General features: G+C 38.3%; 1 protein-coding gene across 1 annotated transcript; it reads left to right on the top strand.

Annotated features, from left to right (window-relative positions):
- Positions 1-506: 506 nt before the first annotated feature.
- On the top strand, positions 507-1,772 carry LOC141623656 (protein FAR1-RELATED SEQUENCE 5-like). The gene is made up of 3 exons (XM_074439778.1): positions 507-1,082; positions 1,352-1,618; positions 1,734-1,772. The coding sequence occupies exons 1-3, from the start codon at positions 507-509 to the stop codon at positions 1,770-1,772; spliced, it is 882 nt and encodes a 293-aa protein (XP_074295879.1).
- Positions 1,773-12,121: the final 10,349 nt, after the last annotated feature.

The following is a 12,121-nucleotide window of genomic DNA, read 5'->3' as shown; positions in this document are numbered from 1 at the left end:
TTTCATAGGAGACCGGGATGCTCAACTGTTTGTTAACTATTTTGAGGATAAACGTGATACCACTGAAGGTTTTTACTTTGCTTATGAGGTGGATTCTGGTAAATGCTTGGTTCGTGCGTTTTGGTGTGATGCAGAGTCTCGTAGAAACTATGCTTTGTTTGGTGATTACATCACTTACGATCCAACTTACGATTTAATAAGTATTGTATGCTTTTCACTCCTTTTATCAAGTAGACCACCACAAAAGGTCGATTACTTTTGCTTCAAGCGTTGCTATTTCATGAGGATGAAGATTCTTTCACATGGGTCTTTCAAAAGTTCCTTGATGCTATGGGACAATGAGAGCCACACCGTATAATAACCGATCGGTGTCTTTGGAATAAAGCTGGTTTGCGTCTTTGTCTTCAAACATGCTAAGCGCAGATATTGCATGTGGCATATCATGCAAAAGCTTACGATAAGGTTGGGCTGCAATTTCGAGAGAGACCGATTTTGTCGGCGTTTGAATGCTATTGTTTGGGATCTTTGAGTTAGAACCTCTTGAATTTGAAGAAAAGTGGTGTCAGTTGGTCAATGAGCATAATCTTGATGATAATTCCTGGTTGTCAACCATGTTTAGAAAAAGGAGGAAATGGATCCCAGCTTATTTTCGTGATGTTCCTATGGGTTCTCTATTACGAACAACTCAACGTTCTGAGAGTCAGAATAATTTTTTCAAGCGTTTTGAAAATGCACATGGTACACTTGTTGAATTCTTGATGCGGTTTCAAAGTGCCATTGATGTACGCGTCATACTCAAAAAACAACTTGATAGAGACGATGATTGTACTCTTCCACAATTAGCGACTTCTCTTAAGTTGGAAGCTAATGCTTCAAGGTTTATACAAATCTTTGCTTTCTCGGATTTTCAAGTAGAAGCTTATGCTTCTATTTGTTCCCTTAGTGTTGGTGGCTTCACACCACCTGCAAACGGTGTAGAATTAATTGGTATTGCTGATGCCAAAACACAGAAGACCTACCAAGTCGTCTACAATTCTCTAACGAATGACGCTGAATGTTCTTGCAAGTTGTTCAACAGAAGGGTATTATTTGTAGACACATTATCCGGGTTTACTCGGAAAACAAGTCCACACTTTGCCCGATAAATACATTCTTATGCGGTGGACCAAGAATGCACATAAGATCCCTCTTTATGGTCCACATGGTGAGTTAATCGAGGATTTTGATGCCACCGATTTACGAAAGATGGAAATGTGCAAGTTATGGTCGAGTTCTACGCGACCATCGGTGTGCTCAAGAATGTGCCTACGAAGGAGATCACCGATCTTGTTGACACCATTAAACAATTCAGGTGAAACTCAATCCGCAATCGATCGAGTCAATGACCAAAGAGCGGGAGTTGGAGATGCTTCTCGGGTGCAGTTCCTCAACTGAGGTGAGGATTTTACCACCTCGTCAGGCAAAGAACAAGGGTAGCGGGAAGAGAATGATCTCCAAAAAGCAACAATGCATAGCTAAAGCGGAGAAGCCTAAAAGGCTTTGTCGTAATTGCAAACAAATGGCTCACCATGATAAACGTAACTGTCCTAATGCTTTTGTACCTGATGCCGACAATAAGGTATGTTCACCATGAACAGTCTATGTATGAAACTTTTTATCTATCTTTGTATGGTCACGAGTCAGAAACAATACCATATGTTATTTAAAATAATATCACATCTTATGCTAAACAGTATCACTATTTGACGATACCAGAATGTGATATTATTTGAGGATAACAGAATGTGTCAACACATCTGTCTTAACTTTCTTTTATATTTTCCTGGTAATTTAAGAAACAATACCACATCTTTGTTAGAAATAATATCACACTTTTGTAGTACACAAGTATCACCGCTGAGAGGGTAACGAGAATGTGATATTGTTTGTAATTGTTCCGAGATAGAAACAATATCACACTTCATTTGAAATAATATCACTCCTTATATAAAATAATATCAACTGTTTCACCTTTTTGTGTTTTCGGGGTAGTTCGGATGAGGATGATCTTTGGTGATGGTTGATCGGTCGAAGGAGTTTTTGTTGATGGCGCTCATTAATTATAGCGGCAAAAAATAGACGACATTCTATATGACTAGTATATTAATATAGCCTACAACTTTCATTAAAGTATAGATTATACTTTATTTTTAATAGAAAGTACTCGTACTCGGATAGTATTTGATTATTTTATTTGTCTCAGTTGTCTTGTTTTTGTATTTTGTGATACTGAGAAACAATATCACACCTTACATTTATGTATTTCACATCTTACTCTAAACAGTATCACTACATCAGGAGTACTATATATGCCTTTTGCTTTAAGATTTTCACATCTTGTGTTTTGTGTGTTGTCAAAATATGGCAGTTCATAATATGGCAGTTTTCTAACACAATATCAACTTGTGTACACAACAATATCACAACATAGTGAAAACAATATCAACGTAAGACTTAAACTAACATATTCATATTGTGATATTGTTTATACATTCAAGTGATATTGTTTAACATACTGTGCGATACTGAGAAGCAATATCAACCTGTGTACACAACAATATCACAACATTCTAAAAACAATATCAACGTGAGATTTAACAATCCATATCCATAGTGATATTTAAAAGTAAACAGTGTGGTATTGTTTTAGCCCTGTGATATTGAGAAGCAATATCACAAAGAACTATTACACAATATCACACCAAACGTGAAATAATATCACACTTTAGCATCAGTTAGATGACATCCAAAATAAGCATCAATACTTTACCATTATAAAAAGTTACCATTAAATTCGTTTTTAGTTTAATTAGCATCAGTTTTGTACTACCATTACATAGCCTTTACTTTAATTACAACTTCGTTCTAACAAATATAGTAGTCCTAATTCCTTCCTCTTCCTCTCCCGCGGTTCTTCGGATTTGCAACGGTCTTAATCCTACCACGTTTGTATGTTACTGCGGGCTCGTTCCTACGATCTTCAGCATCTTTTCCGGAATCAGCTCCTCTGTAAAGCATATCCATACCAACAGTCATTTATTATTTCTGGACACCTTTGTCATAATTACTATCTATCTTTTTGTATATACAACTGTAAATTGTTTTTACCTTTTCCTAGGAGATTGCCGAAGAATTGGCAATTCTGTGTTAATAATCGGTTTCTTAGTACAATCCTCCTTTGCTGTTTCCGGAACATCTTCTTTATTTGCCTCCTCCACAACAACATCAGCATTCTCTTTTGTTTGAACTTCTGCCATTGGTACTTCCTCTTTCTGCTTCCCTTTCGCCTTTTCGTTGTTCTTCCTCTGTTGCTTCAATGTCTTCCATATTTCATCCTTCCCATCTGAAAATTCTTTTACTTTTTCGATCAAAGGTGTTATGTTCTCATTTATGTCAGCTAAAAGCAATGTTGCTGCCATTTCTAGCCAGTAGTATCGCCTATACACTTTTTGGTTCAGGTCGGCTTCAAACATTACACCCTCATATTGAATCATGTGCATCACTAAGAAGTTCCCAGACTCAGTATTGTTCATCTTTGTCTTTTGCCAAGGGAAGTTGATGTTGACAACATCAAACGTTATTATATCATCTGCTCTTTCCACTTTCTTCTTTGCTAAGTAGTCACTCATGTGCTCCGCTTACAATACTACGGTTCACCATTAGTAATAATTTCACAAACACAGAAAATCCATTATTTCAATGTTACTATACAGCAATACTTTAAAGAACTATCAATTAATCATACCACCAAATCTGCAACTTTGTGTATTTGTGTTTGCTCCCAGTCGGGGTACTCTGTGTTGTCCAGCACTTCCACTGTCTCGGTTTTGAAATTTATACAAACACAGAAATAATGCTCTTTCCATACCATTGGAATAAAAACCAGATCTGCTTGCAGGTTACAGGGAACTGTGTTTCTTCTAATGAATTCGTCCCATTCTTCAAACATCTTTTCTTTAATCAATTCCCTGTCTCCAGCTCCTTCGGTTTTAATTTCCTGTTTTGAATATATATGTTACAAGTCCTATTTTTGTTTTAAAGAGTGATTATATTTAAACAAACTAAATGGACAGCTTACCATGTGTCGAATCCCAAAAAACATCACACTTGTTTCACATTTTTCTGTGTGCTCAATATGGTTCAGAATGAGGGACCAACATTCAATCACATTGCTACTGACATGCTCATTTGGAAGCAACGACAATATATCGTTTCTGACAAGATATTGATCATTACTGAATTTGGCAACCACCTCACTGCTCCAAACATTAACACAAACCAAATTAAAATAGTGCACACAATATCACACTTCTCTAAAAACAATATCACATCCCTTAAGAAACAGTATCACAAAAATAGCAGTTATGATAAAATAAAAGTACCATCAAATTTAAATAGTGCAAACAATATCACACGACTCTGAAAACAATATCACACTCTTCAAGAAACAATATCACAGAAACATACTCTAATGGGAAACTGTGGTCGTCCAATAGGCAGTAGTCAAGCACTTGTTTCCTCATGGTCAACATCTTTGCACAAAGTGATTTGTTAGCCTTCATAAACCTTGAGACGACCTCCACGTTAGAATCTGCCACACCACAGTTGTATGTGCTCCCAAGGCCATCTGATTTCCCCCTCCTAATGCTTCCCACCACACTGGCAGAACCATCTTCTACCACACCTACAAAAATATTTATTTTTGTTATTTGAATATATAATGCTTATATATAATTAAAATAAGTCGGTGTTGAAGAAAATAACTTTTTTTTTTTTGTACGGGAGTTTGAACATTCTTTTTCCCACCTTTCCCTCTCTTTCTTTTGCTTGCTGCTTTCCTCTTTGCTACTAATTTAGGCAACAGTGTCCATTTGATTGCATTAAGGTTTGTAACCTTCCGCAGACTGACTCCTACATTTATTTAAATCGCTCAACACAAGCGTTCTTTTGCAATCTCACCCCGTACAACCGCCTCTTCTTTTCATCGTTCAGTTCACATTTAAAATCTTCACCCACAAAAAACATCATGTGGAACATCATGAATAATCCACAATCCAGGTTCAACTCTTTTGTTTGACAATCAAAAGCGACATTTGTCAGCACATAGTCCTGTACTTTCGCCTCACTTGCATAACCTTTCTTGTTGAGGTAGTGCCCGTAAACAGACTCCTGTTTATGTTTATAAAAAATACCTATCAAATTTCATTCTTTAGCTAACAAAAGCATTATATCCTTAGTTCTTATTTTTAAATATAGTACTTACGATTAAATGAGCAAGGTGTACATGCTCCTCGTCCTCAAAATGATCATAATCTCGGTTGTCCAAGTAGAACATTTTTTCCCTGTTCTTTGTCAATACTGAGACGCAAATGTAGTGGTCTTGATATAGCAAAGGTATGAACACCTATAGAAATATTTTATAGAAAATAACACTGTCATTCACAGACCATAGCATACAATATCACAAGTACTTGAGTAACAATATCACAGAATATATAATACAATATCACAACTAAAATAGCTACCTGATTTAAGAAACAATTTCAATACTTACTTCTGACAATATCAGATAATTAACTTAACAGTATTAGATAATTAACTTAACAGTATCAGAACTAAAAGTACTTTTAAATTCTTACCATATCTGAATTTAAATTCAGTGGCTGTTTATATTGATTTGACCACGTATCCCATGTCCTCCATACGTCTTCCTTCGATCTTGTCGGTTCATCAACATTTTCTTCATCTACCAATAAGATTTTCTCCATACCACCCTGTTTGTTTATAACAGAATTGATTAGTCGTGTTGACAGATTTTTCCACGTAATTTAAAACACAAGGAACACATGAGGTTTATGTTTTCCATACCGAGTGGGCAAGACCATAGAAAATCCTTGTGGGTCTGTTGCTGTCTTTTGGCGCCATTTCAAACTCATTGAGCAATATTGCCCATGCCTCAATAACCACTGCTTCTATTTTAGTGTCAGGCAACAAAGACTCAATATCGCTCTTTGGTATGTTATGGTAAATACCAAAGTCACAGACAATCTCCCTGTACCATTTTCCAAAAAAATTAGCATATTAGTTTTTAAATTATTTTTATGTAATAGATTAATTAATTTCTTATATTCAAAAAATAAACTTACGTCTTCTTAATCGCATGATCCGTAAAGGAAGCAATAATCCATTACTTCCTTCCGACGCTTCAAGACAGTCTCAAATAATTGGTCCTGTCCCGAAACATGAAATCTACGAGACAAGTGCAATCATCCTGTCCTGGTAAACCACGATCCATAGTACACCCCAAATTATGAGGTACCATATCTGCCGATTCGGGTATTTTGTTCATCTTTGTCTGCGTGCAACAAATAGTCATTGATGCTCCCCGTTCTCTCTGTTTCCAACTGAACATTTGGAAGAACCTCCTTCTTATGAGACCCCACACTTTTATCATCATTTTTCTCCCCAGCCTCTTTTCCAGACTCCACGTTCTTATTATTCAGGTCCTCAACATCTTTTCCAAATCCCTCCTTAACATTTGTTACGTCCTCAACATTTGCTGTCTTCCCATCCCTTTTTACGGCTGATAGGTAGATAATTGTCGCGGTTTCCCTCTATCAAAACTATTTGTAAAACCCGAAAAAACGTAGTATTAAGTCGGGGTCGAACACAAAGACGGCGAGGGTTGCTACTAGGTTCAACTTAGAGTCAAGTTTAATCGATACTAAAAGTAGGGGTTTTGGTTTTAAACACTAGAGCAATTGAACAAACAAGTTGATGAAAATGAATATGATTAATTAAAAACTAGGGCTTTCGGGGTCATCTAAATGGTTTAAGGGCAAACATGATGAATCAAGGGGTCAATGATAAGAGGGTGTCCTAAGGGTGACATCTAACTCTCATTAAGCATCACACTTCTCTTGAACATACAACAAGACCTCCACAAATTTTCATTCAATGGGGGAATTAAGCAATAATGAAAAAAGGCACAAACTTTCACTCATGCAATTAATCAAACACCTTGTGTGCATGAACAAGAAAGATAAACAATCCACCAAAGACCCAAATAATCATACAATCATGCCACAAAAACCATATAGACTCCCTAAACCTAGAAGGAAGTCTACTCACTCATACCAAAGATAACCATGCTAATAAGGGAAGAAGGACAATTAACATAAAGAGAAGACATGATAATGATTATAACAATTATGAAAGACAAGAGAAAGTGTAAACAAATGATTGATAAGTAAATAAGAGAAGAAGTATACCAACACAAGGAAAAATGATTGCTTGATTGAATAATAAGAAGGAAAACCTTCAAAATCCCCCAATACAATCTTCAAAGAACAAGAGTAATCTATTGATTCTAACTAACAATTACTAGTTTTACTAAATATTAAGGAAAGATTAAGGGAAGATTAGTGCTTGATTAAGAAAGGATTACAATTAATAAGGAAAGTTTTCAGATCTAGGGTTATGTGTCGAAAATGAATTAAGGAGGGGGTATTTATAGCTTACAATTGTTTAGGTCGAAAATTACAAAAGAGTTCAAAATGCGGAGAAGGGAGTCTGAGCCGGTGGACCGGCCGCCGGTCATTTGACCGGCACAAAACCCTCTGGAACTTTTGAGTTCCAATTAAATCATCACGTATGGCAAGCCGGTGGACCGGCCGCCGGCTGTTGACCGGCTCCGGGGGTCTTGACCGGGTGACCAGATCCGCCCTAGCCGGCTGGGGCTCCTTCTTCGGTCTTCGAAGTCAAGGTAAGCATAGTAGGACTCTCAGCCGGTGGACCGGCTGCCGGCCGACCGGCCGGGAGTCCTTCCTCTCTTCGATTCACTCTTCTTCTCTTCACTTCACTCTTCTCTTCTAAGCTTCTCTTGAAAGTTCAACACCTAGCTCCCTTAGCCTTCTTCCTTATGCAAAAATCTGCAGTGAGGCATATAAATTTCATAGTACGGGCTAAAGCTACAAAACGGGGCTAAAAAGGGTCAAAACCCGCATGTGATCGGGAAATATGCAAAGAAAAGAAAGGTGAAATAGACACAAAATGGGGACTCATCAACCTCCCCACACTTAACTCTTACTCGTCCTCGAGTAAGTCCTAAATCAATGCAAAAGTCACTACTATAATAGATAAGGAGAGTGGGTGCACAATATAAGCATCACTCAACTAGAATACTACCTAAGCCGATTGAGTATTAGCGCACTCAACGCCCCTTCAACTCGCAATTTGACACTCATGAGGGAAGAGTGCCCTATTGCAAGGCAAGTTGGGTCTTGCTACAAAATTTTTGATGCAATCATTCAATTAAGCACAAGTCAACATATATGATGCATCACAAAAATCAAACCGCTTTCCTCATCTAAGCGGCCGTTTTACATTGAACGATTAAAGGTTTTGGTCGGGAGATACCGCCTCATAGTCTCGGCGGGGTGTCAATGCCCTAATGGTGGCTCAAGCAACCGAAATTTGACAACCAAATGCCTAGGAAACAAATTCAAAGGCGGGAAAGGGGGAAACAAAGCCTAACCTTTGAGAATCACATGACACACTCAAGATTCAACCTAATTGACCCATGACTAAGGGGACCAAGACTACCGACTTCCTCACGGTTTTCACTAATCTCTCATTTTGTTTTTGGAACGGGTGATTTTTGTGCAAAAAGTAACCAAAATCACTCATCTACTCGACTCGTGAGACATGCCCGCAATCTAACATGGAATCTTCTCCTACAAGACCATTAATGAGATGCAAAAAGGGAAAATATGCATAAAAGAAACAAGGGTTGTAACGGGGCTAGGTGATGGGTCGAAACGGGATTGGTGCAAGCACCGTTATGGATCATTTGGAGTTTAAAATCAAGTTGTTGTCAAAATTCCGCTTCTTCCACTTTTATTACAACAAAAGAGTAACGTCTACACCCTAACAAGAATCGGTTTCCCGAATTAATGCAAACATTGTGCAAACCCGACTCGCTTTGGAAAAATACAAAAATCGTCACCTTATTGCAACCAATGAGCAACGTCTACACCCTAACAAGAAATTGGCTTGCCAAAATCGAGCAAAAAATGTGTAAACCCGACTCACTTAGGAAAAACATCAAGTCCCCTTTTATTCTTGCAACGCCTTTTTCTACTCCATTGATGAAGGAGTGTTGCTTGGCTTTTTCTCATCAAACAAAGCATTAGTGCAAACCTTTTTTTTTTTTTTTCATTACATTTTTCTCCTTTTCTATTTTCTTTTCTTTTCTTTTTCAAAACCTCTTTATTCAAAGCAAACCAAACTAAACCATCATTCCGACTCAAGTAGATTGTGCACATCCACTAAACCAAGATTCAAATCCCCTTGCTTCATACTACCAAAACTCATAGACAACTTTCTTGATCAAGGTCGGTTGTTTTTGGGTTGTAGTTAGTATCGTAGGTATCAAATGAAAGGTCAAGGCTCAAAAGGGGTAAACAAAATCGGTCCTAGTCTAAAGGGTCGAAAAATTAGGCTTACTTGGCAATGTGAGGCTCAAAAATTTGAAATGCAACTTCTTGTTTCAAAATATGCATATAAATGAACATCTCATGGTCTAAAAGGAAAGGACGCCATGCTTGTGCGTCGTGATGTGACATGCCACGCGAGGAGCCTACTCACACCTAAAGGGGGACCGGGTATGGATGTACCGGTCCCAAGGAGGCTCTAAATATCACATGTAAGTAGCTATGTCGAAATCTAGGCCTAGTCTACGGTCTTGGTCTCACATGGTGGTCAAAACTTTCCGGTCTAGCCTCATTTCCCGAGTATTTGCAAGCAAACACCCTAACAAGGAGGTCACTAGGTGCAAGCCACTAAGAGGGGAAAGACACAGCTTAGACAGTATCATCATAGAGGGTATCATACTCCCTTCCTAGACCAAATTTTGTTCAAAAAATTTATATACAAACTCGATGCAAAATGTAAATAAAGCAACAAACACATATTCACAAGATACGAAATGCATTTCTAAGTACTAGCAACATAAATAAACATGCAACAATTATCTAAACCTAGCAGCACGTAAGCAACACACACCAAGTTCTAAGATGGAACATCCTCATCAACATAGCCCATCCTCCTCCATATATCCAACAATATAAAGGAAAAGAATAGTAAAGGAGAAAGAGATAGGAAAGATTAAACTGAGCGGTCTTCTAGTCTCCTAATGCCTCAAATGTCCCGTATGTGCCTGCGCCACTTGTTAGACAAACATATATATACAATGCAATATTTTTGGAATTTTTGAAAATTTTCAATTTTTAGGCATTTTTATCAAATTTAAAGGTGCAAACAAATATTCACAAAGTGGATATTTCCCTCCCCACACTTGAAATTTACATTGTCCTCAATGGAACAAAGTATAGGGAGAGAATAGGAAAAATAAACAACATATTTTTGGTGGTTTTTGAATTTTTTGGAAATAAAAATAACATATTTTTGGTATTTTTGATTTTTGGAAATTAAAATGCATGTTTTTGGTTTTTTTTTTTAGGCCCTCCCCACACTTATTCATTTACATGGGAGGGCAAGTGGGAGAATTAAAAGAAATTACATGTTTTTGTTGATTTTGATTTTTCAAATTTTTAGTGGTTTTCAAATAAGTATGCAATGCATGCTCTAATCTATATGCAAAATTGAAATACAATGCAAGCTATACTAGATGAATGCAATAACTAAATGCAACAATATATTACAAATTTGAAATCTAATGCAATCCTATATGAATGCAACTAAGTGAATTTCTAACTAAATGCATACAAAATTGAAATATGAATGAGAAAATTTGGATTTAGGGGGAAAATCATACTTGGCTTTGGATTTTTCAAGGTGGGAGCAAAGATAGGGGCTCATTCAAGATCCGAGCCATAGTCCACTAGCTCGGCACGAGGGGTCTCATCATCAACATCATCGTCTCCATCATCATAATCATTGTCATTGACATCATCATCATCGTCATCAATGGTAACCACACACTTTCCTTTATCACGGCTTTGATCAACAAAGCCGCCTTGATAACCATAGGCTCCAAAACCGCTTCCACTAGCATCAAAATCACTTCTAGGAGCATTAAATCCGCTCCCGACATACTCAACATTTCCCACATCAAAACTAATATCATCATAAACACTAGTATCCATCCCTTGCCCACTTCCACTACCTCCTTGGCCACTACCACTACCAACAAACCCTCCTAGGTTGACGTGAGGGTTGAAAGGAGCATCCATAGAGATGTTGGTGTGGTAGCCTCCCGATCCCCCTTGGCTATCATAGCCTCCCCCAAAACCACCGTAGCCACTCCCTTGGTTGAAGTCATATCCTCCACTAGTTTGGAAGGAAGGAGCGCTATAGTAGTCGGGGTTTAAGTTGAGGCCTCCATGAATCCCCGGTTGAGTGTACCCTCCATTAGGTTGGTTGAAGTAGGAGGGAAAAGGACCGTCCGGAGGGACCATACGCCGGGAAGCGTAGTCTTCATAGAGAGGGTAGTTGCCGAGAGCTTGATCCACGTAGATCCGATCAATTTTTTGATGGGCTCGGCCTAAGGAGTCGTCGACTTGTTCAAAGCGCTTGTTGACGTGGGTGCGGAAGTCTTCCAAGGAGGATTGCACCTTTCCAATCTCAAGGTTCATGCCCTCCATGAGCTCCCAAATCTTAGGATCAATGGGTTGGTATTGGGAGGAAGGCGCGGACGAAGATGCGCCGGTTTCGGGAGGGGCATCATAATTGTAAGAAGATTGAGTAGGCCCTTGTGCATTTCTTCCGTAAGAGAGGGTGGTACGGGCCCAATCCCGCGTGGAAGGGTCGGTGGTGCTTGCAATAGGAAGGAGATACCGCTCCATGTCCGGTTCAAGAGCAACCAAGTCGGCATTTGGGAGAGGGATATAGGTCAAGCTTTGCCTAATCAATAGGTAAGTCTTCTTGTCATTGAAGTCATACTTAGTAAAGTAAAGGGAGCTCAAGTGATTACTATCCATGATGGTGACCCCATTTATCGGTTGATGCCGCGATTCTACAAACCCCACGGTCTCTTTAGCAATTTGGGTTATCAAACCCC

This window comes from Silene latifolia, chromosome X (genome assembly GCF_048544455.1).
Source record: "Silene latifolia isolate original U9 population chromosome X, ASM4854445v1, whole genome shotgun sequence".
NCBI classification, from domain to species: Eukaryota; Viridiplantae; Streptophyta; class Magnoliopsida; order Caryophyllales; family Caryophyllaceae; genus Silene; species Silene latifolia.
Note: the sequence above shows the minus strand (reverse complement) of the source record. Positions and strands in the feature narration are given on the sequence as shown.

Coding starts and splice junctions, on each gene's coding strand:
- LOC141623656 (XM_074439778.1), top strand. CDS start 507: ATGCTATTGTTTGGGATCTTTGAGTTAGAACCTCTTGAATTTGAAGAA. Junction 1,083..1,351: donor GCAAGTTGTTCAACAGAAGG/GTATTATTTGTA, acceptor TAAACAATTCAG/GTGAAACTCAATCCGCAATC. Junction 1,619..1,733: donor TACCTGATGCCGACAATAAG/GTATGTTCACCA, acceptor TATGCTAAACAG/TATCACTATTTGACGATACC.